The sequence below is a fragment of the Pipistrellus hanaki genome (genome assembly GCF_964339955.1).
Source record: "Pipistrellus hanaki genome assembly, chromosome: 9".
Lineage (NCBI taxonomy): Eukaryota > Metazoa > Chordata > Mammalia > Chiroptera > Vespertilionidae > Pipistrellus > Pipistrellus hanaki.
In genome coordinates, this window is record NC_140511.1 from 62,073,095 (window position 1) to 62,100,767 (window position 27,673).

The 27,673-nt window shown below is 39.1% G+C and overlaps 1 protein-coding gene across 1 annotated transcript in view; it reads right to left on the reverse strand.

The window, feature by feature from the left end:
- Window positions 1-1,984: 1,984 nt before the first annotated feature.
- DCDC1 (doublecortin domain containing 1) overlaps window positions 1,985-27,673 on the reverse strand; it is a 287,695-nt gene continuing 262,006 nt past the window's right edge. The window contains exons 33-40 of the mRNA XM_084894634.1: window positions 26,266-26,418; window positions 25,452-25,553; window positions 20,286-20,422; window positions 18,897-19,076; window positions 14,167-14,317; window positions 11,460-11,569; window positions 8,076-8,216; window positions 1,985-2,308 (exon numbers count right to left, since the gene is read on the reverse strand). Of these exons, the coding sequence (XP_084750760.1) occupies window positions 2,246-2,308; window positions 8,076-8,216; window positions 11,460-11,569; window positions 14,167-14,317; window positions 18,897-19,076; window positions 20,286-20,422; window positions 25,452-25,553; window positions 26,266-26,418 (1,037 nt within the window). The 3' untranslated portion in view covers window positions 1,985-2,245. The remainder of the gene's footprint in view (window positions 2,309-8,075; window positions 8,217-11,459; window positions 11,570-14,166; window positions 14,318-18,896; window positions 19,077-20,285; window positions 20,423-25,451; window positions 25,554-26,265; window positions 26,419-27,673) is intronic.

A 27,673-nucleotide genomic window follows, 5' to 3' on the forward strand; every position in this document is an offset into this window, starting at 1 on the left:
GAGGACAGATTGAACAGCCTGGGCGGGTGTCTGTGGCTCCCAGCTGAGTGTCCTTCCTCATATTAGGACTCTAGCCAAGGACAGTGACATTAAATTGTAATCCAATATATTTTTCATATAAAAATTTAACAGTTTGAAGGAGGTTTCAAAACAGTGCCTTAAAGGGAGTTAAAAAAGCATTTTAACATCACTTCTGAGTGGTAGTACAGTAAGCTTTGACTAAATTAGCTGAAGTACAGTTGTAACATGACTTGCAATAAAATGATCAGCAAGTTACCGGAACGTGTGGAAACATCGCCGCGGCAGATAAAAGGTAAGTGCACTAAAGTAGAGCAGTGGAGACAGCAGGGGCTTCCGAGCCCACAGGTTTTCTAGGGCCAGGGGCACTGACTCTCGGGCAGGCAACGGCCGCTCCTCTGCTGACCTGGTGGCTGCCGCTCCCCGATCATTCTCCTGACAGGCAGCAGGGGAACAACACGGATTCCCTTCTGCATGTAAGAGTAGCAAGTCAAACAGCTTTGTGATGGTAAGAAATGTCAACTTCATTAGCTTTTTTCTCCCAGGTAATAAGTGCTTTCTCCAAGGAATGCCCAAAGTTAACAACACTGTGTGAAGAAGCTTATATTATATTTCCTTCTTTTTTCTCACTGAAGACTCATAGATGCAAAAATCACACTCAAAGGTGATAAGAAATCACCATGGTTTATTGTTTTTAATGTTACAACATAACATAGTACCACAGTGAAAGTTAGAATCTGTTTCATCAGACATTATTTTGAACTCTTCCATTGAAAAGTACGGTTCGTATGTCCCCTGAACCTTTAAGGTTATGGAACTCAGAAATATCTTCTCTTATATCAGGAGTTCTTTTTTTTTTTTTTATAACTTAAAATTTTTATTTTTATTTTTATTGACTTCAGAGAAGGGAGAGAGGGAGAGAGATAGAAACATCAGTGATGAGAGAGAATCATTGATTGGCTTACTCTTACATATCCCCTCCCCTTACTGGGGAGTGTGGGTGGGAGAGAAATATCAAGCCCACAACCTAGGCATGTGCCCTTGACCAGAATAAAACCTTGGATCCTTCAGAGTGCAGGCCAACACTCTATCCACTGAGCCAAACCAGCTAGGGTACCAGGAGTTCTTTAGTTGGAGTTTGCAGATGTTTTTCTGGTAGACCTGTGAGCATCATGCAATGTTATGAAAGAAATATTTTTTGTAGGTCCATTTTGTAAATTTATGGCCTTTCAAAAGATTCTCAAAGGGGTATATGAACCAGAATAGTTTGAGAACTCCTTACAACAATCTATTGAGGTTTTGAATGTTGTCAATTCATTTACAAGGGATTTCACATAATTTTTGAGTGTTTCTTTCAATTTTCCATTTGAAACCAAAATGTACAGTCATCAAATATATGTTTCAAGAATATCGGAGGCCTGGTTGACACCATAACATTTATTTCATTTGCACAATTTGGAGAAGTGTTTCCAGCCTCTGAAAAGCAGAAAGGAATATCCAACTAGTATAACTCCATTTCATTGGACTCTGAGGGTTTCAGTTCCTGCAAAATGACTGAAATGAAATTCTATCAAGTAGATCCTCTGTGCCTGTTGCACAGTTGTAATACAGTCTGTGGTCCACAAGAGTGAAAGATGGATGAGCCTCATCTCCCCATCATGTTGCTCTAGCAGGAGGGCTCCTGGGCATTATCCCTGGGCCCTAGTGGGCACAGCCCTGTCCCTGGATGTACTTACCTTCTGGTTGGGAAGACAAGATATGCTCAATATACATATAATTTCCCCCTCCCCAATAGTAGGCCACACTATAGACTGTAAAAACTAGAGACTATACACAGGATTTTTGGTGAACACTGTCCTTGATTATGATGTGTCTTATTAGAAATTTATAATTTATAGATGTTTTATCAGTGTTGATAATTCTTCAAAATCTGCCCATGAAAAAGCCAGTCATTTACAATATTTTTTAAAATATGTTTTATTGATTTTCAGAGAGAGGAAAGGAGAGGAAAAGAGAAATAGAAACATTCCTACACGCCCCTACTGGGAATTGAGCCTGCAACCCGGGCATGTGCCCTAACCAGAAATTGGACCGTGACCTCCTGGTTCATGGGTCAATGACTCTGGGCTAGTCATTTCAAAGGATACATTTTAGGACTAAATTTTTAAATAAATTACCCAGATTTCTTTTATAGAAGTGGATTTTCCTAAATTCAGTGTTCTGCAATCTAAACAATAGGCTTTTCTGTCATAGTCTTCTGTTTACAAATAGGCAAAGAAAGTTTTCTTTCCTGTAAGAGAGAGAGGGAGAGAAAGAAAATATTTTTACACACACTAATTTATATACATATCCACGAGGTTCGGTAGAAGTTGCTATTTTAAAAATATTTATCAGAATAGGTGGATTAAAACTTGATAAGGTTTGTAAAATTTATAGAGGCATCCCTTTCAAGGCCTGATGTGAGTTATGAAATCTAATTTTGTTTTCATGGCTCTGTGATAAAATTTTATCAATGTTATAAAAGGGGTCTTTACTAAGACTGACCGGAAATCAGAACGATCTGGCCAGGCAATAAAAACACATTCCTTAGCTGCAAAGTGTCTGACAAGCAAGGTTTACCTGAAATTGATCAATAAGTCTTCCTTTTACAGTTGAGTGCATTCACTTTGCCTCATAGGATAATAGTTTTCTTTTTAATGGTTTTTCCATTAATATCGGACTCCAGTGTTAGTAAGAAACATGAAAGACATAAAAGGGAGAGAGACATGCCTTCCAGAAAGAACGCTGTGATCTTTCAGGTAGAGCACTGGTGCTCACGTGAAGTGCATGTGCGGGTGAGGGTTGGGACTTTTGCTGCTGAGTGTTATGAATTGAAAAGTGCTTTCCCTCCCCCACCGTATTCACTGCCCCTCTTCCCCCCCCCCCCCCCGAAGCCCCACTCCCATAGACTGTAATCTTATTTGGAAATAGGATCACTGCAAATGCAATTAGTTAAGATGAGGTCATCCTGGACTAGGGTGGGCCCTTAATCCAATATGACTGGTGTCCTTATGAAAAAGGGAAAATTTGGACACAGACAGGCACATAGGAGAATGACATGTAAAGGTGAAGGCAGAGATCGGGTGATGATTCCACAAGCCAAGGGATGCCAAACATTGCTGGCAAACCACCTAAAGCTAGGGCGGAGACATGGAACAGAGCCTTCCCTCACCCACTTCAGAAGGAACCAACCCTGCTGGCATCTTGATCTTGGACTTCTAGCCTCCAGAACTGTGAGACAATGAGTTTCTGCTGTTTAAGCCTCCAGGTTGTGGTACTTTGTTGCCAGAGCCTTAGCCACTAACGCATGGTTTAATACAGCCATTGGGGTAAGAAATGAGACCCCTGATGGCTTGCTGGGTCCTGATGAGCTGGCCAGAGCCTCTCCCGTATCCTTGGCAGTGCTCCTCCTACCTCGGATTGAGCATCCAAGTGCAAATCACTTTGCCTAACTTAGAAGCGACTAGACCATACAACTATTCCTTGAATGCATCAGTGAACTCAGTTTTAGAATGACCAGGAACCATGCCTGAGATTTCTACTGCACTGAATAATGGAAAATAACAGGTTCTGAGGTTAGGCAGATCAGGGCTCAAATACCAGCCCTGCCACTTATTAGTTGGTGGCGATCTATTTCACTCCTCAGAAGCATAGTTTCATCATTTGTGAAATGTGAAAGTGGGAGTAGAAAACAGATTTACTTCTGAGGGTGGTCCTGAGTATGGAATGAAGCAGACAACACGTAGAAGGCCAACATGGGTTCTGGTGCGTGTAGACACTCAGCAGCGTTAGTGCCCTTCCCTTCCATGTTTCTGATTTGATCCTCATACTGAAGGACTTGCCCAGAAGGGCAGGAGGCAAGAGCCAATTTAGGCCTTTCGCACCAAGCCTGGAGATCTTTACCTAGGAGGAATCACTCTAGGCCTGGGCCACCACTGAGCTGTGCTTTCCCTCTGTCACTCTGATAACATTTAAAGTGGATTTCTGAGGGCCGAGATGATCCAGATGCAGGTTCTAGTGAACACCTGTAGAAAGGCCCTACCAGGCAGAGAAATAGGCTTTCCAAGGTCACCTGGGGGGGTTTGCTGTCCAGTTGAATCTCACTACTGAATCAGAATCAGACTTTTAAAGTTGGGTGGGATATTTCAGAGAAGAGGAAGCAGGAGCTCAGATGGGGCCCCAACCAGTTAGAATCAAGTTGAATGATCTCATAAACCACAGTCTAATGTTCCTTCCATACTATTATGGCCCCTATTGCTACAGTGTCTGATCAGGACTGGAAGAACCAGAATAGGTCCAAGGATAGGAAAAGTACTCTCAGAATAAACCTTTGTCATTGAAGAGAGATGTGGCTTTAGCGGAATCAAGGTGCCTCCCAGCTCTGTGATGCTGAGAGCAAGACCAGTAAAGGTGGACTTCAAGATGACGCTGCAACAGTAATGCAGCGAATGGGTAGGCACATCAGTGCTCTTACACACCTACTCTCGGGGGTGGTGCGTTTTGCTCACCTCAGTCCCAGCTGCTCTTTAAGCAGCTCGTGGCAGTCTCCGAGGAGGTGGAGGGGGTGAGGAGCAGTGACTCGTGTTTGGAAATCTCCTAAATTGGCTGACTCCCATTTACATGCTGTTTCTGGCAACAGAGATCAGTCTGGGTCACCTCCATGTCACTGAGTAAATATGCTGAAAATTATTACTATTTCAGACAAATGTTTAACTGTTCTCAGATTATCTATGACACCCCAGGCCAGAGTCACAGCAATCTAACCTGGGAGTGAGTTTATTTTACTTGGTGATTTATGGAATGAGAATTCTGGGCGCTCTGTGGGACTAATTTAATATGAAACATTCAGATGTCTGTCTTATAATGCCATTCATCTTTCCTTAGCCTGCCTGCACCAGGGGGCATGTGGTTCAGAGAGCAGGCTCTCCCGTCTCAGCCACAAATCATCACACTTGTGAAAGGGGGTGACATGTCTTCCCTTCCAAGCCGGGCTGCCTGCAGCAGAGAGGCAGCCGGCAGTTAAGGGTTCGTCTGGGCACTGATGAGAGAAGAATGTTTTCTATTCTATCAGGCCTTAGGAGTGTTTTAAAAGTTACAACTTAGTAAAGAAAGGATCATAGTCAACATTGCTTTAGTTTGCCATGTGATAAAGGAAGTTCAGTCAGTCTCTACTGCCCTGCCAACAAATGCAAGACTTGTTTTATAACAAAGTTGTGTAATGGTCTGCAGATTGATGTGATGATGCATGCCTTAGTTTGGGCTGCTATAACAAAGTACCATAGGCTTTCAAGCAGCAGAAATTTATTTCTCACAGGTCTGGAGCCTGGTTAGGTTGTGGAGAGAGTCCTCTTCTAGGTTGCAGACTGCTGACTTCTCCCTGTATCCTCACTAGGCAGAGAGCAGAGCAGAGGAAGAAAGCTCTCTTATAAGGGCACTAATTCTACTCATGAGGGCTCCATCCTCATGACTTTATCTAATCCTACTTACTCTGAAAGATCCCACCTCCTAATGCCATTACATCGGGGCATATCGGGGCATATAATTTCAACACATGAGTTTTGGAGGGTCAAAATATTCAGTCCGTCATAATACATGTGATGAGTTAAATGGAGTGAATGTGTCTCAATAACTTGTCAACCTGTGTGTGCTTAATTTAATATGAAAGGTCTAGTCCAATTTTTATATTAGTCCCCTTTGATGGCTTCCTACTGCACTTAAAAAAAGAAAATTTCAGCCCAGGCACCGTAGCTCAATGGTTGAGCGTCGACCTATGAATCCCAGGGGTGAGCAGGTGGGATGGGGGGTGTCACAGTTTGATTCCTGGTCAGTGCACATGCCCAGGTTGCAGGCTTGATCTCAGTGTGGGTATGAAGGAGGCAATCGATTAGATTCTCTCTAATCATTGATTTTCTATTTCTGTTTCTCCCTCTACTTTCCTCTCTGAAATTAATAAAAATATTTTTTAAAGGTAAAATAAAAATCCAGACTCCTTAGTGTCACTGATGAAGCCCTCCAGAACCGGCTTGTGCCCACTCGTCCCTTGCTTCATGCCCGTTACACCAACGTTCAAGACTTCTGCACTGTCCACATAGCCACATCGCTATTGCATACACCTCGGCATGCCCAGCACCCAGAACAGTGAGTGCCTGGCTATATTTATATAAGGGTTAGTTCCTTGAAAACTCATTTGTGTCTTCTAAGGAAAGTATCTATTTCCCAACCTATATGGATTTCATTTGTGGGGCAGGAGACTACTTTGAAAATTAATTTTTCTAAGAGTACTTGTTATGAAATGAAATAATGTCCTGTGGAACTTCAGTTTTCAAAGAGCCTGCCAGGACTTAGAGCAAGCACAGGGAGGTTTAGCCTCCCCCCAGTGAGAAGCTCCTACAGTTAAGAAAGGGTCACTTTGGCAAATAGGACCCCTCCTTGTCCCTGTTTCCTTCTTTCTTTCTTTAAAAAAAATATATTTTATTGATTTTTTACAGAGAGGAAGGTAAATGGACAGAGAGCTAGAAACATCGACCAGCTGCCTCCTGCACACTCCCTACTGGGGATGTGCCTGAAACCAAGGTACATGCCCTTGACCGGAATCAAACCTGGGACCTTTCAGTCCGCAGGCTGACGCTCTATCCACTGAGCCAAAATGGTTTCAGCTCCTTGTCCCTGTTTCAAAGCTTTTCCTCTTGGTGCAATAAGAATGCCTAAGAAAACTCCATGAAGCTGGCTACTTCTCCCACCCTCAAAATGACTCTGCTCCTTTATAAATGTATCCTAACCCTGACATTATTCTTATGACCTTTAAGATTTCATCAGCACCGAAGGCAACTTAATTAACATGGGAAGCTCAGCACCTCAACTCATTTGATTTGCCTCCAAAGTCTGGGCCTGGTTATAATCTCTGGGTGGGTGGTCTGGACACAAGGACATTTCAAGGAAATGGTGATGAGTAAACGTGAGGACATTTACACTCAGACTCTTACACAAAGAGGCAAGTGCTTGCCTCTATAACCTCTGAACATGAGAATAAGTATCCATAGGGCTCTTAGAGCTTGGGCCACGCCCAGCTGGTGGGCACAGAAATCCTGGGTGGGCTTGTCAGGTGTGGGCAGCTACCATCTCTGTTTCAGAGGCTTGTCGAATGCAAATGCCCTGGCCCACCTCAGAATAAGAACCTCTGCTTTTGAGCCTGGAACTCTGTTTTATCACACCTGTGCTCACATTAAGCTTTGAGAAGCATATGACGGAGGCACTCTTGCTGACCCACGAATGGCTCGGGGAGGATTGTTTTTAAGATGAAGATGGGATTTAAAGGTTCTTAGAAAAGAAAAGCAAGGAAAACTGAAGAGAGAAGGTCAAAAGGCAAGGAGGAAGGGGACAGGAAGGAAGAGAGGGCGTGGGAGAAATCTAAAAAGCAACGTAATAAAATCGTATGCTTTGCAGGGCGCTAACCGTGGCATATCTTGGGGTTCCTCCTCTCCTCCATTCCTCTCCAACTCAGTCTGCAGGTTTATTTAAGGTGCTTTTAGGCACCTGCCTTTAAAACAGTTGCCGGTGGTGGCACTTAGAGATGATTGGCTGCTGCCTCAGTTGGTCTGACAGCTGACATTATTGACCAACCTCACCCAGGCTAACACACCAATAGTAATTCCTAAACTGGACACACTAGAACTAATAGGCCAGGACCTAATGGAGCCAGCAGCTGACTGTACTGTGTGTCTGGCCATAAACCAGTACAGGATGCTACAGATAATGAGTGATGGCACGTGCGATTCGGTACCACTATTTTCCTTGCCGGATAAATACAATTTCCAGTCTCCTTTCTTCCTCCCTCCCCCAACCCAGTTGCACCGTGGACGTAAGCACTTCCTCACTCCTCATATATTTCCATTTGCACATATGGTGCAGAGCGACAGCCTATGGATAGTAGTGTCACATCACAGACAGAAAGAATTAGAAAATATGAGCTGGCAGCAGGCACCCACTGAACACCCACGGTCCACGGCCGGTCCACTTACTTTCATCAGCCCTTTCCCGAGTGGTTTTCGTTGATCTTGCTCTGCAGTTGCTTCTGGCCAAGCAGCCCCAACCATGCCATTTGTGCCGAATTCCAGTTTATTGTGCTGAGAACAAAACAGCTGCTCATTCTTTCTGCTCACCTAGAGGAGGGGTTGAGATGTGCTCAGAGGCAGGCGGGAACTGCAGATACCGGTGTAATAAAAAACAACCAAGGAGTGCCACTGGGTCCAAATTCCACTTAACCTAGGGCGTTTACATGAGATTTTATAATAACGGAGACTTGTAGGTTTTGATCGCTCTTTTCCACATGATGCCAGGAAAAATATGCTGCCTCGGCCAATTGCAAATCTCAATGGCTCTCAGCACACCTGGGCTTTATGAAAGGTTAGCCCACAAATGCTGCAGCAGCTATTGGCCCCAATTCCTAATTGATTCTCTCTTAAAAGAGAACAGGTGTATCTTTACCTTTTGTTTTTCTTTGTTTGCTTGTTGCTTTGTTCTCTTGACCCGCAAACAAATATTTAGCTTACGTGAACAATCAAGAAAAATAAAAAGAAAATTCAAGGTTATTGCTTTAAGAAACTACCTCTGCATTTTGAATCATTACTGATGTGTCCTGTTTTAGAAAGCTGATAGAAGCACCCAGATAAAATGATCCTTATTTATAAACACTGTCGGTTAATCTCAGAAAGCCTGTCAACAGGAATATTGCTTTTATTGTAGTTCACTTGCATAGAAACATACAACTTCACTCCAACACTTCATCAGGCAGCCAAAGCTAGAGTAGGGCAGAAACATCTAGAAAAGTCCTTCCCTCCAGGACAATCACCTGACCTGCTTGGTCATCACATCTGGATCACCTTAAGGGTGTTTGTGAACCAGCAGGAAATACATTTCTGGAGAAAGCCATGGACTTGAGGATGGTTGCTATAGTATTTAATAATAAATGGTTTCCAGTTATAGAAAAATATTGAAATGTGACTTATACATATGAGGCTGATTCAAATTCGATAAACACAGCCCCAAAGGAAATTACTGGGCTTATTAAAAGCCTAGGAGGGCTGAACAGAATTGCAATCATCTTATCCTGGAGTCCTTGCTGAAGGTGGGGTAACTGCTCCCCAGTCCACCTTCCAGCCAACCAGAGAGGAAGGTCAGTAATAAAGAAAGAGCAGGGCTGGCCTTCCTCTAAGCTAGACAGGCCACCGTCAACAAAGCCAGTGGCGCTGGTGAAATCTGATGTGTTGATGACTGTTACATTACATCTAAAATCCCATTTACTAGTAATAGGAAAGTTCAGTGCAGAGTCTTGCCTTATGTCTCCCAGAACTTGATACGCATTGTGTGATATTACCAATTTTCGCTTCAGGCGTATTCATGTGCTACCACGAAGACTTCATAGGAATTTGCACATTTTATTCAGGCTGAAATTATGCCATTTTCATTGCAAATCAACTTATCTGTGGCAGCAAAATGATAGGTACTTTTGCTCCTAGAGAATTGCCTTTGTTTTCAAGATTTTTTGAAAAAACACAAAATGCTCTGTGTCTATGGGGATTGTGATCCTGTCATTCTAAGGAGAGGCTCAGCAGGTAAAGAATCCTGTTGGTTTTATGCTATACTTCATAATTGGGAGCTCATTCCTTAGCTTTGTTGTTTGAACCTTCTGTTTTGTTTTTGTTTTTGTTTTTTTTGTTTTTTGTTTTTTGTTCTTAAAGAACAACAACACAAAATGCAATCTTTTCCTTCTATGTACCACAAAGCTGTTCTGGAATGCCTTCACATCTCTAACATCCACTGTACGTAAAGAAAATGTCTGCAAAAGGGCAAATTGCTGAGGAGGTAACACGTGAAATTTCATCTCACCATGCTCTGCTTTTAGCAGGGTTGGAGGCGGCAGCAATTTATTCACGCAGCCCCACTGACTTGAAGACAGGGAGTAAATACCGGGCCTTCTGCAGTGGTTACCCAGAGCCCCCTTCAGTGGAGATGATCTACTGCCTCCCTGCATCACATTAAAGTGGTGGATGGAGGAGTGAGCCCAGCTGAGCCATTCTGTACACACCTAGCCAGGTTGCAATTTATATTCAGACAGAGCTGCGAGTGGCTTTCAGAGGAAGAGAGCGAAAAAGAGCATTTCTCTGGAATGTTCCTCCCACACTGGAAACCAAACTCTGATTTGTCACTGCTATTTTTAAAAAATGATTCTTTCATCAATGTAGGAAGAAACTGACACCCAAGAGTGCTAAGAATTTTCCTTGACCCCGCTATTAAAAAAAAATAAAAAATCATTACATGATTTTTTTCTTAAATTTGTGCATGTTCTATCTCCCAGAGTTTCTCTATCGAGAACACAGCCCATGGCTTTTGGTTATTGAGCTTATGCCCGCAATTATGCAGCTTCACTCTTGTGCACAACATCTAGCCGTGCTCTGTATAGTCCTACACTGTTCCTACAGGCCAAACCCAGGGGAAATCGGAGGAGGAAAAATCGAGTCACGTGGCATTTAGTGGCTACCAGCCATTTCTTTTTCATTCGGTAAATACAGGATTTTAACATGGAGCTTTGGAAAATATGGTGGCTGAGCCAGAAAAATGTCAGTCTGGGTCAAATTTAATGGTAAGTGGTCAAAGAGTCTATTTTATTATTTAAGTATAAATATAACTTGACACCACTAAGTTATTTTTCAACAGTAACTAGTAGTCTTTTTTTTCCTGGAAGAAAATATACTTAACATAGTTATTTTACTGGCATTACTTTGTCTAGTTCTGTTCCTTTCAGGAATAGGTTTGAGGAATCAAATGCTGCTCTACGTAAAATGTGAAGGTAATAGCTTTTTAGAGACAGCATAAAATTAAAAAGGGTGGAGAGGGAGGGGTGGGAAGGGATTAGCCAGAGAACTTCTATGCATGCATGCGTAAACCATGGACACAATAATGCAGCGAAGGCCTGCGGGAGAGGGTATGGAGGTAGAGGGTGTCAATGGGGAAAAAAGGGAACATCTGTAATATGTTCAACAATAAATATAAAATAAAGGGAGGGGGGGAATGGCCCTGACTGGGTGGTTCAGTTGATTGTAGTGTCATCCCTATACCAAAAGGTTATGCATTTGACTCCAGGTCAGGGCACACACCTATAGGTTGCGGGTACCATCCCTGGTCCAAGCACCTACTGGAGGCAACCAGTTCATATTTTTCTCTCTCTCTCTTTCTTTCTCTCTCTCTCAAAATCAATAAAAACATATCCTTGGGTAAGGATTAAAAAATTGAAAAGGATGAATAATAACAACATCAAGGCAAGTATATCAGTACACATGTATAGGCTACACAGGCAAAATACAGCACAAAATATAATGGCTTTGCTAGAAATTGAGTCGATGTACCAGAGACTGCAGGTTCTCAGGTGGAGACACCACAATGTCCGTGGCTTCAGGGCCCTGCTGCCTTCGGATTCTGGCATAATTGGCTCTGACCTCCATCAGTTGTTTTAACTCTGTTAAAGAAGTATTTTGAGAGGCAAGTCAAGGCATTTGTGGAAAATCATTAAAAGTCCAGGGTAATGAGACACTGAAGTTTCCTCAGAAATCCTTGACTCTACGCCGGACTCTCACTACACACTTGACTGGCTTATCACATCAGATATGTGTTAACATTCTTGAAATTTATACCGAAAGGCAGTTGCTGGAGAGGGCTTCCTTTCAGGCATGTGATAAAGCCTGAATTGAAAGCTAACCTGGGAGTTGTCTAAAAATTGAACCCACTGAGAAGGTGGTAAACACAGCAGTGAGAATAGTGTTCAGGTCTCATGACAAATGGCATAAAGCACTCTTTTAATTTTGTCAGGGGTATGTATGAAAGAAGCCATTTGAATGGCATCTACTTTGTTTTGCCAAAAACCCAATGTGATTTTTTGATGACTAACTTCCATGTGATAAATGCTTTTACATTATAGTACACAAAGTAAGTATTATAAAGTATTTAGTTTAGAAACTCCTAGGCTGTCTTATTTTCTACTACACATAAGCCAAGAAGCCACAGAAAAACTGAGTGAAGTTATTAATTAAATGTCCCTTCATAAGTATATAAATGCTAGTAGCCTTTCTCTCTCTTTTAAAACATTCTGAATATTTAGATTTCTATAAATAATTATTTCTAACTTAATTCTTTCAGAAAAACAACAACAATGAGATGGCACTCATATAGTAAACTAAAGTGCAATTAAATTAAAAGCCTGTTATCAATCAGATTTTTTAGAACACGTATCACTTACTGGAAAGAATTCAGACAATTGAAGAAAACCACTCACCATATGCAGGTACTATGGGGACTCACTTTCATAAAAAAGAATCAACATTCACATCACAGTAAACCACGTGCTTACAGAATTGAAGATGCAAAAATGAACGTTGGTCCACACAACCTAGTCACAGGTTCACAGAGCCAATAGGGAGGGAAATGGTAGGGAGAGTGATATTTGCATTTCCAATTTTCTCTCTTCCCTTCACAGTTTTTATTGGTAACGAGCCTGCCTCTGGGAAAGCAGCCTACATTTCTCACTGTATTTTGGATACCCTTCGACTAGGTTGACTGCAGCATTTTAGCTTTATTTATCAGAGAGGTCCAATGAACACAGTGAGGCCAGGAGGCTGAGGTCCAGACGGCAGAAAGCCAACCCAAGAGTATGAAAGATTAAGCATACCAGTAAATAATGAAGGGATTCGGTAAGTACCTCCTACTATTCAATTGTGTTGTAATCTTTCAAGCGTGTTCACATACTTAGATTGAAAACTCTTTCAGGAAAGGAACCCTGAAGGGTTTCTTTTATAGGCTATGCACTTTGGGAACACACAAAGCTGTCAACTAATTCCAATGATAAGAGCCCCAATGATTGGCAAGTTCTTCCAAGGAACCACATCAAGAGTGTCTGCAGGAGCTGGGGTGTTGGGTAACAGTGAGTGACAGGACAATAGAATACAAAGAATACAAGATTGGAGCCTCTTCCTTTATACAGGAAGGTGCTAGAAGAATAGTTGTGGCACTCCCCAAAAACAGTTCTGGTCATCCCAATAAATTCCTGTTTCTCTACTTTTTAGTCTTCATTCCTATGCTGTTGTCCCTTCTTGACTAAATGTAAAGAAATTATTATAACAGTTTGAGAAGTTTTTGGTTTACGTATCTTACATATAACATAGTAATCATCTTATGGTGACTTTTAAAAGAAACAATCTAGCTTTATTACTTTAGAAAACCAGATAATTCACTTTCTAATCTTTTAATTTCTTTAGAGTGATAGTAATCCTCTTCAGAATTTCCTAAAAATGTTGTCTTCACTGATCTATGCTTTACTACCAAAAAGAGCTTTAAATTCCTCAGGATAAATAAGATAAAAGACAATATTTGGCTTAAAAACAAATGCATGCTCTTTTTCACTATTATTTATCAAAGAAAATTATCAGAAAACTGACAAAATGATAAAATAAGTATCTATTTACTTATTACTAAAGAAAGGATATCTACCCAGCTGACATGGCTTGGTGGTTGAGCATTGACCTATGAACCAGGAGGTCATGGTTTGATTCCAATTGGGACACACACCCAGGTTGAGGACTCAATCCCCAGTGTGAGCCATGCAGGAGGCAACTGATCAATGATTCTCTCTCATCATTGATGCTTGTTTCTCTCTCTTTCTCCCTTTCCTTCCTCTCTGAAATCAATAAAAAATCTATTGATTTTAAAAGAAAGGAAATCTGCAAACCAAATACAGTTGTTATTCATCAAACACTAAGTTTTAAATAATTTGAAGAGTAGGAAGACAGTGGAGCCTCACTTTCCTGTGGGTTCATGCAAAGGAAATACCTTCAAATTAGTCCCTTTAGAATCCTTGCAAATAAGCCCCTTGGATAAGTCACAAGACTAACATAATTTTGATTTTTGTTTAACTTTGAATTCTTTAGAGCAAACAGTGTCATAAGTTTATACTTTTAACCTTAGTCACATGGGATATAAGCAGTGTAGAGGAGGAGTTCTTGGAAGAAAATACTGAATGATTTAATTCTTTGGAAACTTGATGGAAAGAAACTGTCACCATACCTTTTTGTGTTACGAAGCCATGTCCTGTGGACACACAGATGACCATGTCTCGCTCTATTTGGTCCCAGGACAGAATCTGCTCTCCCCCGGGGGTGTACAAGGTGCTGGCTGGGCGGGCCATCTTCAGCCGAACAGAGCAGTCATCCAGCAGCTGAAACACCAACGTACACACTTAGCATTGGAAGGTGGATTGTCACAACATAATTATTAAAGATTCAACTCTTTTAAGAGAACCAGTGTCCTGATTTGAACACTCCTTTTACTTATAATTGTTAGAAAGAGATATAAAAGGAGATGGGAGAAAGACATAAGAAGTTTACTCAAGTGCTTGAACAATGAGGAACATCAGGGCTACTGGAGAAGAATCCAGAAAAAATTAAACTTGAACAATCATCAAAAAAGAAGAAAAATGTCCTGTCCCAAACAGGCCATGTCTTCAGATCAAATAGGTAAATGCAGGATAAGTCAAAACTAGTAAGTCAAAGTTCATTTAAATGTTACTGGGTGAAATGTAAAAATTTCAGACATGGGGGAAAATTGAGTTATGTTTAGATCTGTTTTCTACAACAATTAATACCTAAGAAAATAAAGCAGAGTCTTTGAAGTTTTTAGGGGAAAAGATTTTTAACATAAAATTGAAAGCTAAATTATTACTTTTGACTATAGGAAATAAAAGATATTCTCATATACACAAAAAGTCAAAACTATATTACATCATTTCAGTTAAGAACTGAATGAAGTAAATTCCTTCACTATGGGGAAGTCATAATATAACATGACTAATATTAGGCAGTAAGACAACTAGAGCACAGTTCGACTTCTACAAAAATGGTCAGAAAAATAAACAAATTAAACATTTTAAAGCAAGTTTTCATAGATAAGTAAATATGTAAAACATCACCAAAAAGGGACATGGACAAGGAAAAGAAAAGCTAAATAATTCTAATTAACGATTTATATATAAATGTGTTCATTGGAGTATGCTTTATAATAACAAAAATTTAAAAACAACTTAAATGGCAAACAACAGAAAACAGGATGAATAAATAACAATCCATCTATTTGACAGAACATAATGATACCATTGAAAATTGGATAAAATTGTATGTATAAAAGTCACAATAATGTTTTAGTTGAATAATACAGATTGCAAAGTTGTATATGCCCTGTGATCTACTATGATCACAATGATAAAAAAAATTATGACTCTATAGTAATCACACAAATATATCTACTAAAATTATAATAACTTTGGCCATTTTTGTTTTTGACAGACTTTTCATTTCCTTCTTGGTGCCTTTTCTTTTTCTAATTTTAATGCAGTGTCTACCAGTATATGCTTTTTTATAATTAGAAAACAGAATGTTATTCAGAGAACCAAAAACTTCACTTGTAATAGATTCATAGGGCTTCCCTTTGCAATGTTTCTAAAATTTCCACAGTAGTGACTGTCTTAGACTGCTTGGGGTCCCAAAACAAATACCATACCAGTGGCTTAAATGGCCAAAATTTAAGTTCTGGAGGCAGGGAAGTCTAAGATCCAGGTACTGGCTGGCTGACTCACTTTCGGTGAGAGCTCTCTCCCTGGCTTTGCAGACTGCTGAGCTCTTGAGTCCTCACAAAATAAGAGAGAGAAATCTCTCTTTTCCTCTTCTGATAAGGCCACAAATCCTTTCAGATTAGGGCTCCACCCTTAAAACATTATTTAACCTTCATTGCCTCATAGAACTCACCCTTCAGATATAGTCACATTGTAAGGCCTCAAGATAAAAATGTTAAGGGTACATACTTTAATTCATAGAAGTTACTAATTATTATTATTTTTTTCCTGCTCTAGTGTTGTCCTAGAATTACGTATTGATAAAACTGTGGAAGAAACTTGTGTTGCTTGAAAAGATCCCACATAAAAATAATGCTTTTATTTGTGTAGTACTTTACTACTAACATGTCACAATTCTATAGAGGTTATGTTTCCCTCTAATCAGATAAATGAACATTATTTAAGAAAAACATATACCAACTGCAAAATATGAATTACATATATAACTATTTCATTTGGTTTTCACAAAGATCTGTCTACATGAGATAAATTCATTAAGTTTACAAAATTCTTTTTAAAATAAATTTTAAAATAAAGTATTTTCAGCAAAATTAGGTTCTAAAATATCTAGTCAGCGTACAACCTTTAATGTTTGTAATTTCTGGCATAACAAAAGCTCAGAACAAAGGAACAATGTTGTATGCATCATTTCTCTCCCACAATCTATTTTGTGAGTTTAATTATCCTAAACAGGTCTTCTCAGGGCAAGGACCATGGGCAACATTGAACTATTGCATATTCCCTGTGGGCAGGAGGTACTTGCCCCTACAAATCAAAGGGAGCTGCTTCTCTTTCTTTCAGCTTCCACTCATACATTGAGAACTGTCCCTGGCTGAGAGAGAACACACTGACTTTGAGATTCTGTAGAATAGGAGAGATGTTGCAGGAATGGGAGAAGATGAATGCTTCCGGTCGATAGAAGGAGGGGCCGGAGCAATCATAAATCAGAGAAAGATGCCAGCCCTGAAGAAAGAGCCAGTAATCCGGTGAGGAAGCCACCTTGGTGCATGGATGACAGATGAGCCTAGAGCAGTTGGAGATGAGAGCTGCTCTAGCAATGTTCAAAGAGCGGGTAGGAAGGATGTGGTTAAATCATTCAGAATGGCCACAGCAGTGAAACAAGTTGAGGAAGAGCCTGCATTAGACAGGATTCAAATACTGTCTAGGGGCTTCATTACAGAGTGTAGAGTGAAGCTCTTTGAAATGTGTCCTGTTCCTCATTCTTCTGGCAGAAGTGCCAACCACGGAAACTTCCAGCTTCTCTGGAATTGGTGACATTAGCCAGATTCCCCCGGGGAAATCTGAGCCCAACTCTTCCCATTGTGTATTTGTTTCACACACAAGTCCACTCTGAAGAATATTCTTGACAGCCTGATAGCCTGAGATGGCACATTTCCAGCTGATCACAGAGAATCTTAGGCAGGAGCCTAAAAATAAGAACAAAGGACATGGAAAAGGAAAGGAAAGGAATTAAGAAATAACTTAAAAATAAATAAATAAATCAAAAGGCTGGGCCAGTGTGGCTCAGCAGTTGAGTGTTGACCCAGGAACCAAGAGGTCCCAGGATTGATTCCCAGTCAGGGCAAGTGCCAGGCTTCAGGCTTGATTCCCAGTAGGGGGCATGTAGGAGGCAGAGAATCGATGATATTTCTCTCTCATTGATGCTTCCATCTCTCTATCCCACATCCTTCCTCTCTCTCTAAAAATTCAATAAAAACATATTTAAAAAATAAAGCAAAATAAAAACAACATGCCAAAAACTTTTTAGACGTCTCCTAAGTATCTTTCTATAGACAGAAGCCACATTGCTCCCCAAAACATTGCTCTCATGATACCATTTCCCTATTCAGAGACAACTAGCTCAAGCACTTCAGTCGGGGGTAGTGTAATGGACTGAATTGTGTCATTCTCCAAATTCATAGGTTGAATTCCTAACACACAATGTGACTATATTTGGAGAAAGGGCCTTTAAGCAGGTAAGTATGGTTAACTGAGGTCATAAAGGTGGGGCACTAATCCCATAGGACTGTGACCTTATGTGAAGAAGAAGAGATGCTAGAGCTTTTCTCTCCTCTCCATGCATGGACAGAGGTAAGGCTCTCCAAGAACACAGCAGGGAGAAGGTGACTGCAAGCCAGAAAGAGAGGCCTTGTCATAATCCAACCCTGTGGGCACCCTGATCTCAGACTTCTCAGCCTCCAGAGCCCTGAGAAATAAATTTCTGTTTAATTCCTCCCACCCCCATCTGTGGTAGTATTTTGTTATGGCAATCAAAGTAGACTAATACAGATAGTACGTGTGATCCACTGTATGCTTTTAAATAATCACTCCAGTTGTATGTATCTCTCCCTACGTGTCAGTTCAAGGACTATATACCTAATATGATTTATGCATTCTAACACCCATATCTTTGTGTGTGGTACCCCTCATCCTTGTTACTATTTTTTCTGCCTAAGATATGGAATCTTGCCCATTTCTCAAGTTCCATCAACTGCTGATAATTCCTCTTGGAGCCTCTCCTTCACCCCAGATGGGCAGTGTTCCTTTCTCTGAACTAGTGAACCTCTACCTGCACTACTGATTGGCCATGTCACCTGCTGTTAGTACTTCTCCAAGAAGAATGCTAGCTCCCTTAGCAAACATATTTCTCTTACAAAGACAACCTATGCTCATCACAACAAAATATGAAACACATAGAAAAACACACAAGAAAGCAATACCAACTTTATTAGGTCACTAATAGTAAGACCATCCAGGAAAAATTCCCCCAAATAAAATCCTCCCAGTCTGTTTTTCTAGAGATGTCCATGTATATATATACAGAATTCAACTCCACATGCTGTAGATTTTACTTCTTTCACTTAGCATATCTTAAACATGTTTATTGTCATTATTCTTTCTAAAGTTGATTTTTAGTTATAATATTCCATCCTAGGTACTACAGTTCATTTAACCAACTCTCTGTTTGTGAGTCTTTAAATTATTTCAAATCTATCTGTCTTATAAATAACTGTGATAAATATTCTTACTAAACAGTTGGGAAAATGAGGTTTAGAGATGTGATTTGTCTGACCCAACAATCTAGAAATGTCAGCACTGGGATTCAAACCGCTTTTCACACTAGGTTTACCTCTGAAATGCTTTTGCCCCAGGCATAAGTGCCATCCTCAGGTCTGCATCCATTTAGATAAACCCAGACCCGTTTTGCTTTGGGTTGCTTATACAGGCTGCTCTGCTTGAGTGCTGTATGGTGAGTTGCAGTTGGAGAATTTCTCTTGGATTGCCGTTCTTGGATTTCAAAAAAGTGTGCCTGTCAAGAAAAGCCCAGAGAATGCCATGTTTAGTGTGTGTGTGAAAAATGTGACAAAAGACAGGAATCTTGTGATTATTTACATGGAAAATTTTAGGAAGTGCATTACTCTCTCCTGTCCCTGAGTCTTTTGCAAATTTTCCTGCTTCAATGAATCATTGAAGACAATAATAATCATTGCAGTGATAATAACAAGGTACTCATTTTGGCAAAGCACTTCATTTTCATTTATAATCTCAAGTAATGAATGTGTTTTTGGACTTCTGCATGGTATTTCTCCTGTATAGAAATTTCTCTGCATCTAACAAATGAGTTTTTTTATTAGAATTACAACATCACTTCCTTTAACCAGTAAATGCTTAAGGGAGTATGCAGGAGTGTAGTTGAGTCCCTAATCTCTGTCTCTGCAAACACAGCAGCCACCCTTACATTTTGCCAGATCCCAGCCAGGAAGCTTTTCATCCCACTCCAAGCATGTCCTAGTTCAGTGCTTTGCATTCATTCCCTGGTCAGTGATTTATCCTTGTTCACTTGGCAACAAGTCCTATAACTAGCAATGTGAATTTCTTTTTTCTAGTAACCTTGACTTGGGCACACACCTACCGTCTGGATTGAATACACATTACGATTGGAGAAACTTATTAAATAAGAACATATCATTTTAATGAAAACGTCACAAAGCAAAAAGTTTTCCCAGATCTCTATCCCCAATCCTCTCTCAATAGCTGACCTTTCTCTTCTCGCCTTTTTCATGACTAGCCATCCTGACTGATTAAGCAATTGGGTTGAAACAGCTTTTTGAATTCCTCATTTCTGAATGTCTCCATAGCAATTAATATTTTGCTCCTTGCTTTTTTTTACACATTGAGACATACCCTTAGGAGTGATGAGCAATGAAGCCATAAGGTTCAACTTGAATACACTTATTATAATCACCTTTGCACATATCCACTGGGCCTTTTTTTCTTCTTGGCTAAGACCATAATTTCTGGTCTCCGTTCAAACAAAACAGACTTCCCTATGAGCTGGTTGTCTTTTAGAGAGCTGCTCTCCAAATGCCAGTTCAAGGCTTGGGATATGCCTACAGGGTCATAACTGACCAGATGCTGAGAACATATTAATGGGCATAATTTTAAAATTTAATACTGTACTTTTGAAAGCGTATAATAGAGGCAGAGTCTTTAATGTCTCAAGTCCTGAAGAACATACCTCCGTATGTCTTATACGTTCCTTGAGTTTAATTTCCTCTTGTGTCTGCTCGGTCCAGCCTCCTTCCACCACCACCGGCTGCACAGGGCTTTGGTTGGGAACCATGATGGCTGGCTGACATGCTGCTACTCGCCGCCCTGGGGAAAGAAGTCTCTGGAAATGTTGTTTCTGATGATGAGCTTTCAGATTTCAAATAAATTGGTTTGGCTTCCTATGCATAAATCATTCCACTTGGGAGCATAGGCTAAAACACTAAATATATCAGAAAAGCAAAGATGCCTAAGGTAATAATATATAACAATGCCTCTTCATTTGGGAGCTTGAGGTTTCAAACAACCAGGATACGCATCCTTGCTGCACAGATGGAAAGGAGAGGTAGCTTCCTGACGTCCACAGTGGCCCCAGCCTCTCATCCAGGCGATGGTTCAGCGGTAATTTAGTCAACTAGAATCCATGACCTAAATAGCCCATCATCTCTTCCAGTCATGGAACATATGTTTTGTTCTCGTCACTAATGATAAGCCTTTCCCCCACAATTAGCTTAGCAGCCTGGGGATTAACTATTTCTAAAATAATATTAACCCAAGAGACAGGAGGCCTTTTTTTCTATCTAATAATACCTGTGAGCACGATTAGTTTCTGACACTTGTGCTGTGCCCCTTAGGCTGTGAAGAAGCTGTGGTAAGAGGAAATATTTATTGGAATTTTGCATTCCAAAGAATCACAGGCATGATTTAATAAGTGTGGTGATGTGAATTTATGTATTTTTTCAACTAGACTACTTACAATTGTTAGTAAAGAAACTTAAAAGTCATACTTATGATTTTTGTGTGTGTGTGCTTAAGAGATACTCAGCACTGAGTATCATGCTGATCTCTAAACTTAAGTAAAAATAACACATTTCTTGTATGGTCCTTCCAAAAACCAAGTTGGTCAGCAGCTATGGGTCCAGCATTGTGCTGGATGATGTAAATAAAAATATGTTCAAGATCAGGTCATTGCCCCAAAGGCCTACACTTTGGTGGGAAAGGCAGATGTCAAGGAGATGGTTACAACAATAACTGATTGTGACTGTGCTGCATCAGGGAAGTACAGGACCTATAAAGCCATTTCGCAGGGATCACTAACCTTGTGTGAGGTCTCAGGGAAGGCTTCTTTGAGATAGTAACACTTAGGTGAGTATAATAATAAAAATACTAAAATAAAGTTGAGTACTAAGTATGTTGCCAAGAGACTCTTTAGCAACTCTTTTCAGAATGTGACTATGAAGAAACCTCGTTGAAAATAATTCAGGACTTGCAGAGAATAAAGCATTTGTACTTGTGTAGTTCAAGTTTGTGGAAATAGAGCCAGCAATAAAAATAAGTGGCAGCAATGACTTTTCATAGAAGTCAAAACTCTATGAACATAGCATTCTTATGCAATTTATAAATGTGGAGAAAACATTACCGAGTTAGTCAGCCAATGAGTTACACTGGCAGTACCATTACACAATGCTTGGAGAAGACACAATGGTAGCAGAAATATATGCAACAGAAATTAATGCACTAACCATAGTTTTTAGCCAACTCTATTCATAATGTGAAGAACACATTAATTTATAACACAAATTCTTATGAATAATATTTCAATAAATATCTTATTTACTAGTATAATGCATTTGAACACTAGAATTTTGCTCAATTAATGAGAGTTCAGCAATAGTTTATCACTTGCACTGTTGAGAGCTAGGATTTGAACATAGGAAAGAACAAAAACCATTAAGCATTATTTGTTTTTTTGTCAATGTGTTTCTAATGCTCTTAAGAAAATTAAGCTTGAATATACTTTCACTATAATTATCATAAAGAGACATAATGCTATCACAAAAGGTTTTGGGAATGGTTTTCATAACAAACTATTATTTATGTAGGAAGAATTTTGAAACCAAGCAAATGTATTGAATACATTATTTTTATTTTCTTATTACCATTTTATATATATCCTATTTTATTTCACATGAGATCAAGGGAAAGTAATGATAATAGCCAACTATTACTGGGAAAGCTATAGGACATGAGTGCTTTGCTATTTTCAGACTATAAATCTCAAACCAAATTTCAGACTATAAAACCTACCCCGTTTCCCCCAAAATAAGACAGTGTCTTATATTAATTTTTTCTCCCAAAGTTGCGCTAGGTCTTATTTTCAGGGGATGTCTTATCTTTCCATGTGCTAGGTCTTATTTTCGGAGGATGTCTTATTTTAGGGGAAACACGGTAGATAGCTTTTCCCATACCCCTTCCTAATGGGGAGTCCATCCCTGTTTCAGCATCATCTCTGCCTGAGAGGGCCAGTCCACCTTATTTGGGGTTCCAGTTAGCAGCTCCATTTAGTTATCACACTAAACAAAAGGTTCTACTATTGTCTTTATACATAACAACGGTGATAGTTTACCATTCTTTACTTTTACTTATCAGCTTTTAAGACCCCAGGTGGGAGCCTGGCTGCCTTCTCCAGGAACCTCTATTCTAATATTTTCTGAGTATTTATCATGTCCTAAGCATGGTGTAAATAGCTGACATTTGTTACTTAATCATAAAAGCTCTAAGAAGTTATTATTAGTATTATAATTAATATTTGCAACTGCAACTAATATTACAAATGAAATGTAAAATCAACTTAGCATAGCTCTTTGTATATAATATATGCTCAATAGACATTTGCTGCATTTACCAATGACTACAATAATAGGAAAGAATTGATTCAGCCATTCTTCATACTTCCTATACCTCCTCTTTCATCCAATCCTCAAGAAGCTCACAATCCATCAGGAACTGCAGTTAACTGGACTTAGATCTATTCTTATTTATCTGCATCATCCCCAAACTAGAAAAGATGTTCCTCAGAGTATTTTATAAATATGTATTGAATTTACATTTAATAGTAGAAACATAGTTTGTAAGAAGAGCCAAGATTTATCTTAGCATTAAATTCTAAGAGAAACTATATAAGTAGATTTTTCCACAATAGACATCATTTGACCAAATAGATTCTTCAACAGTGATATTATAAATTATGGCATCTGAATATTAAGTGCCCTTTTAATACTTAATTATAATAAGAGCTGATGACTTGATATAAAGTCAGAATTCAGTCAAGGCAGTTCTGCCAGGTGCTATTTTCAGTATGCTGCTTGGTATTGATTTAACCTGGAACAGGAAAAGAGCTGAAAAAACTTGCTGGAAGGAATGGTTGAATTTCCATTCATTCTTTTATTCAATATTTCTAAAACTATTCAGAGAACAAATAAGGAATGTATATAATTTATAATATAAGAGAGAAGATACAGTCACATGTTACATGACCGGGCAATTATACTAATGTGTCAGAGAGCAAGTTCAGAGTGTGGTAAACCACATTACCCCTGATTTATAAAGAAATAACAAGTGAGCTGAAAAGTATAGAATGAGGAAGAGAGAAAAGTTTGAGGCAGAGGGGACTGAATTGTGCAAAAAGCTCAGAGTCAAAAGAAAATGGTACGCCTAGGAAATTGGGGGGGGGGGGGGGGGCAAATAAGTGAGGTGGAGTGGAATTGTCAAGAAAAGAGAGAAGTTTACAGAGAACTAAACCATGAAGGGCCACATTAAGAAATTTCAACTTTGTCCTAAACATAATGGGAGCTTTGAAATGAGGAGTTTTATGCCTGGATGACCATGACACCTTTGCATTCTTGCATGATTGCTCCAGCTCAAGAATATTAGCATAATGCATAGAATTGACACTATTGTCAAAACTGGAGGCAACATCCAGCTGGTGTGACTCAGTGGTTGAATGAATCACTGAAGTCATTCAGGAGGTCATGGTTTGATTCCCAGCCAGGGCACATATCTGGGTTAGGGGCCTGATCCCCAGTAAGGTGTGCAAGAGGCAGCTGATCAGTGAGTCTCTCTCATCATTGGTATTGGTATCTCTCTCTCTCTCTCTCTCTCTCTCTCTCTCTCTCTCTCTCTCTCTCTCTCTCCCGAATCAATAATAATAATAATAATAATCCTGGAGGCAGGGAGACCAGTTAGAAAATTGTTCTAGTAATCCAAATAATAGGTTACAGTAGCTTTAACTTGGGTAATGATAGTGGAAATTAAGACTATTATTGTAGAATTCATTTGAGATAAACAATAGGTTCAAAGCAATAAGGCTTACTGATATTTGCTTGGAGAAAATGAGAAAGATGCCCAGAATGACTCCCAGGTTTCTGAGATGAAACACCTGGGTAGATGGTGGGAGTGTCCGCTATAAGAAGAAATAAAGGAGGCGCTGGTGTGGGGGTCATATGATAACTTTAGTTTTGGACATACCTATGGGACATTCAAGTGAAAATGTCTAGCAGAAGTAATAGATTCTTTTCACTTAGACCCAACAATTCTTTTTGTAAGGATGGAATAATAATCATTGAGTGCAGAGTTCTGTTTAGTGCACTTAGGACTAGTTGTGTTGTTGATTGAAATAGGATTCACATACTTTTAACACCCAATAGTGCGCATACTCAGGAGTTGAAATCCTGCTATGGCAATTACAGAGTCTTTGTCTGAAATGTTTTCCTTCCCAGACTAAACCCCATAATGCACTGTTTCTCCCCAAAGAACCATTTGGTATCTGAAGTGCTGGGTCAGGAACTTAAAATTCTGTGACAAATACATGTGGAAGATCAATTGTGAATTGATCACTTTGTCTATGGATAGCATATCTTACGCTGCATAACAAGAGGGAGCTGTTCTGAGATACTGACAATGATCTTTGAAGGATTTAGTACTTCCTCACATTATTTAAAAAACTTCTTCCAAAGCAACACCTAAGGAATGACAGCAACTTTTGTTCAAGGATTTATTCCAAAGCCCATAAAATGTCATTGCAGGAATTGTTTCAAACCAATAGGGTGTTTATATGATCCAGACAACTCCCTAAAATTTTAAATGTATGTACAAATCATGTAATATTTATTTTAATATAAAATTTAAAAATATATAATCAGTACTGAAAATATATATTACTAGGTTTTAGACTAGCTCAAGTGACTTTGGTTACACTATATGTATACATATATAACTCAGTCAAACATCTGGTATCTAATAGTAAAAAGACTATTTAGTATTAAACATGGTGATACTTGATTCAATTCATACTGACCTTTTAACTGTCTCATTTTGTGTTTCATGGTGTCTAAGTCAGCCAAAATTTTGTCCTTTTTTTGCCAGTTATGTTTTTCTAATTTTTTTGCTTTCTGCAAAGCTAGAGTAATAAAAATACATGATATTTATTTTGCATTCTTTTACCAACAGTACTTTATCACACAAGCCAATAATTTATAAAGAACTTTCTGCTCCAAGAAATAGATTCAATTAGAAAGAAGTAATTAAAAGGTAAGGGTCATTAAAAGAAACCTCATTTGAAAGATGACAGGGCTTAAGGCATTTCTTTATGGAATGCAGGGGGAGAAAGAGAAGAACAGTCCTGTTTTATTATATAGATTTACCATATGCAATAGCCATATTTCATTTTCCACTTCCACAAACTATTTGGAGGTGATGAAAGCCTGGCTTGGAACCACTCATTTTTTAAACATTCACCTACTGCCTAAAGGGTGCAATTCTTAAAAATGAAAATGTGCAGACAGGTCGTCTTCAGTGTGAATTAAACTCATTTGTTATTTTCTAATGTATACCATTATTCTCAGTCTTCATAGACCAAGGATCTCTTTATCAACTAAATTAGACATTTTTCCATGTAGCATACTCTATTCCAGTAAGAAAAAACAGGCAATTGTGCAAATGCAGGAATGTAGCTATCCTTGTGCACATGTTAATTGATAGATCTCTGTTCTTAGCATAAATGTGATGTTTTGCTGACATTATACACATTTAATTCAGTTTCTTATAAATTTATGTCTCCTTCCTTTAATACACTTACTTGAAAGAAATAAAGAACAAAGAAAACCCCTTACCATTGGGAGATAAAAATCGTTCACCACAAGATACCCAGATGGCAATCGGGTTTCTGTGAAGGAGGGTGAACAAAGACTCATCTATATCATCCAAACCATCGGATATCGCAGATGTTGGAAATAATTTGTTTTTCACTTCCAGTCCTGAGTTTTCTGGGAAACAAATGACATTTTATCATTGTTCAATGAATAATGGATAAATCTGCTTACTGAATTAATTTGTTTATTCAAAATATTTCATTTTTCATTAATGACTTGATTTAAGTAGGCAATACCAAAACTGATGCCAATATATAAATTTGATCAGAACTTCATAGAAGACAAAGAATGTAAACTAATTGATTATAATTATGCATTTTGATTCCTAGCTCTTAAGGTAATTTGAGGTGGCTTACCAACACATCTACTCTGAAAAGGGGTAACACAAAGAGATTGAAAAACCAAGGAAGGGGGAAAGGAGTATAGGAATAGACTACAGCCAGAGATAGTGTGCTGTAGTGTCCTCATATCATAAATGAATATAATGTCTATCTCATTCTGCTGTTGGAAAGATTAAAAGAAAAAAAAGGGAAGCACATAGAATAAATAGTGTTTGATCTATTTAATTGGGCAAGCATCCAAAAAATTCCAGCTAATATTTTTATTATTAAGTGGACATGAATACACCCTGTTTTTATTTGCTAAAGGTAAAGCACAATTTAGGCTCTGAGCATCCTAGTGGCCAAAGCAAAATGGAAAACACAATTTCAAGATTTGCAAAGCCCACAGAGAGAAAGAAATTCTTCAGAAGATATACATCTCCTTCTGGTCCTGAGGTCTGAGAGAAGCAATTCCATAGTTTTTATAAAGAAGTTATAATAGCAAATAATATCCTACAATAGAAATTAACATAGATTGAGACTCTAATATGTGCTGGGTATTTTACTAAGATAATCTAATATGTTACATCTCATGTAATATTCAAAATGATGCTCTGAGGTAGGTTCATGCCTATTTTACAGAAAAGGTTACTGAGATTTAGTCACATAACTAGGTGGGGGCAGACACAGGATTAGAATCTAGGCCATCCACCGCCCCCAGAGCTTATGCCTTTAGCCACTGTCTCCATTGTAAGCATGATGCTGAGTTTCTGACAGATGCCTATTTCTCTCAAATTCTTGAATTCAAAATGATGGCATATAGTAGTGGGATCGCGCCTGTGAATAGCCACTGCACTCAAAATGATGGCATAACACCAAACGCAATTCAACACAGGGGGCAGCTGCTAATGGGCCTGCCTGATTCAAGGATAACCTTTCAAATACAAAGGGGAAGGGATGGCCATGCCCTGCATGAAAACCAGGCTTTAAATAAAAGTTTTTAAAAAGAGTGTTTGAAAGTGTAATCTTCCAGAACCTGGAAATCAAAT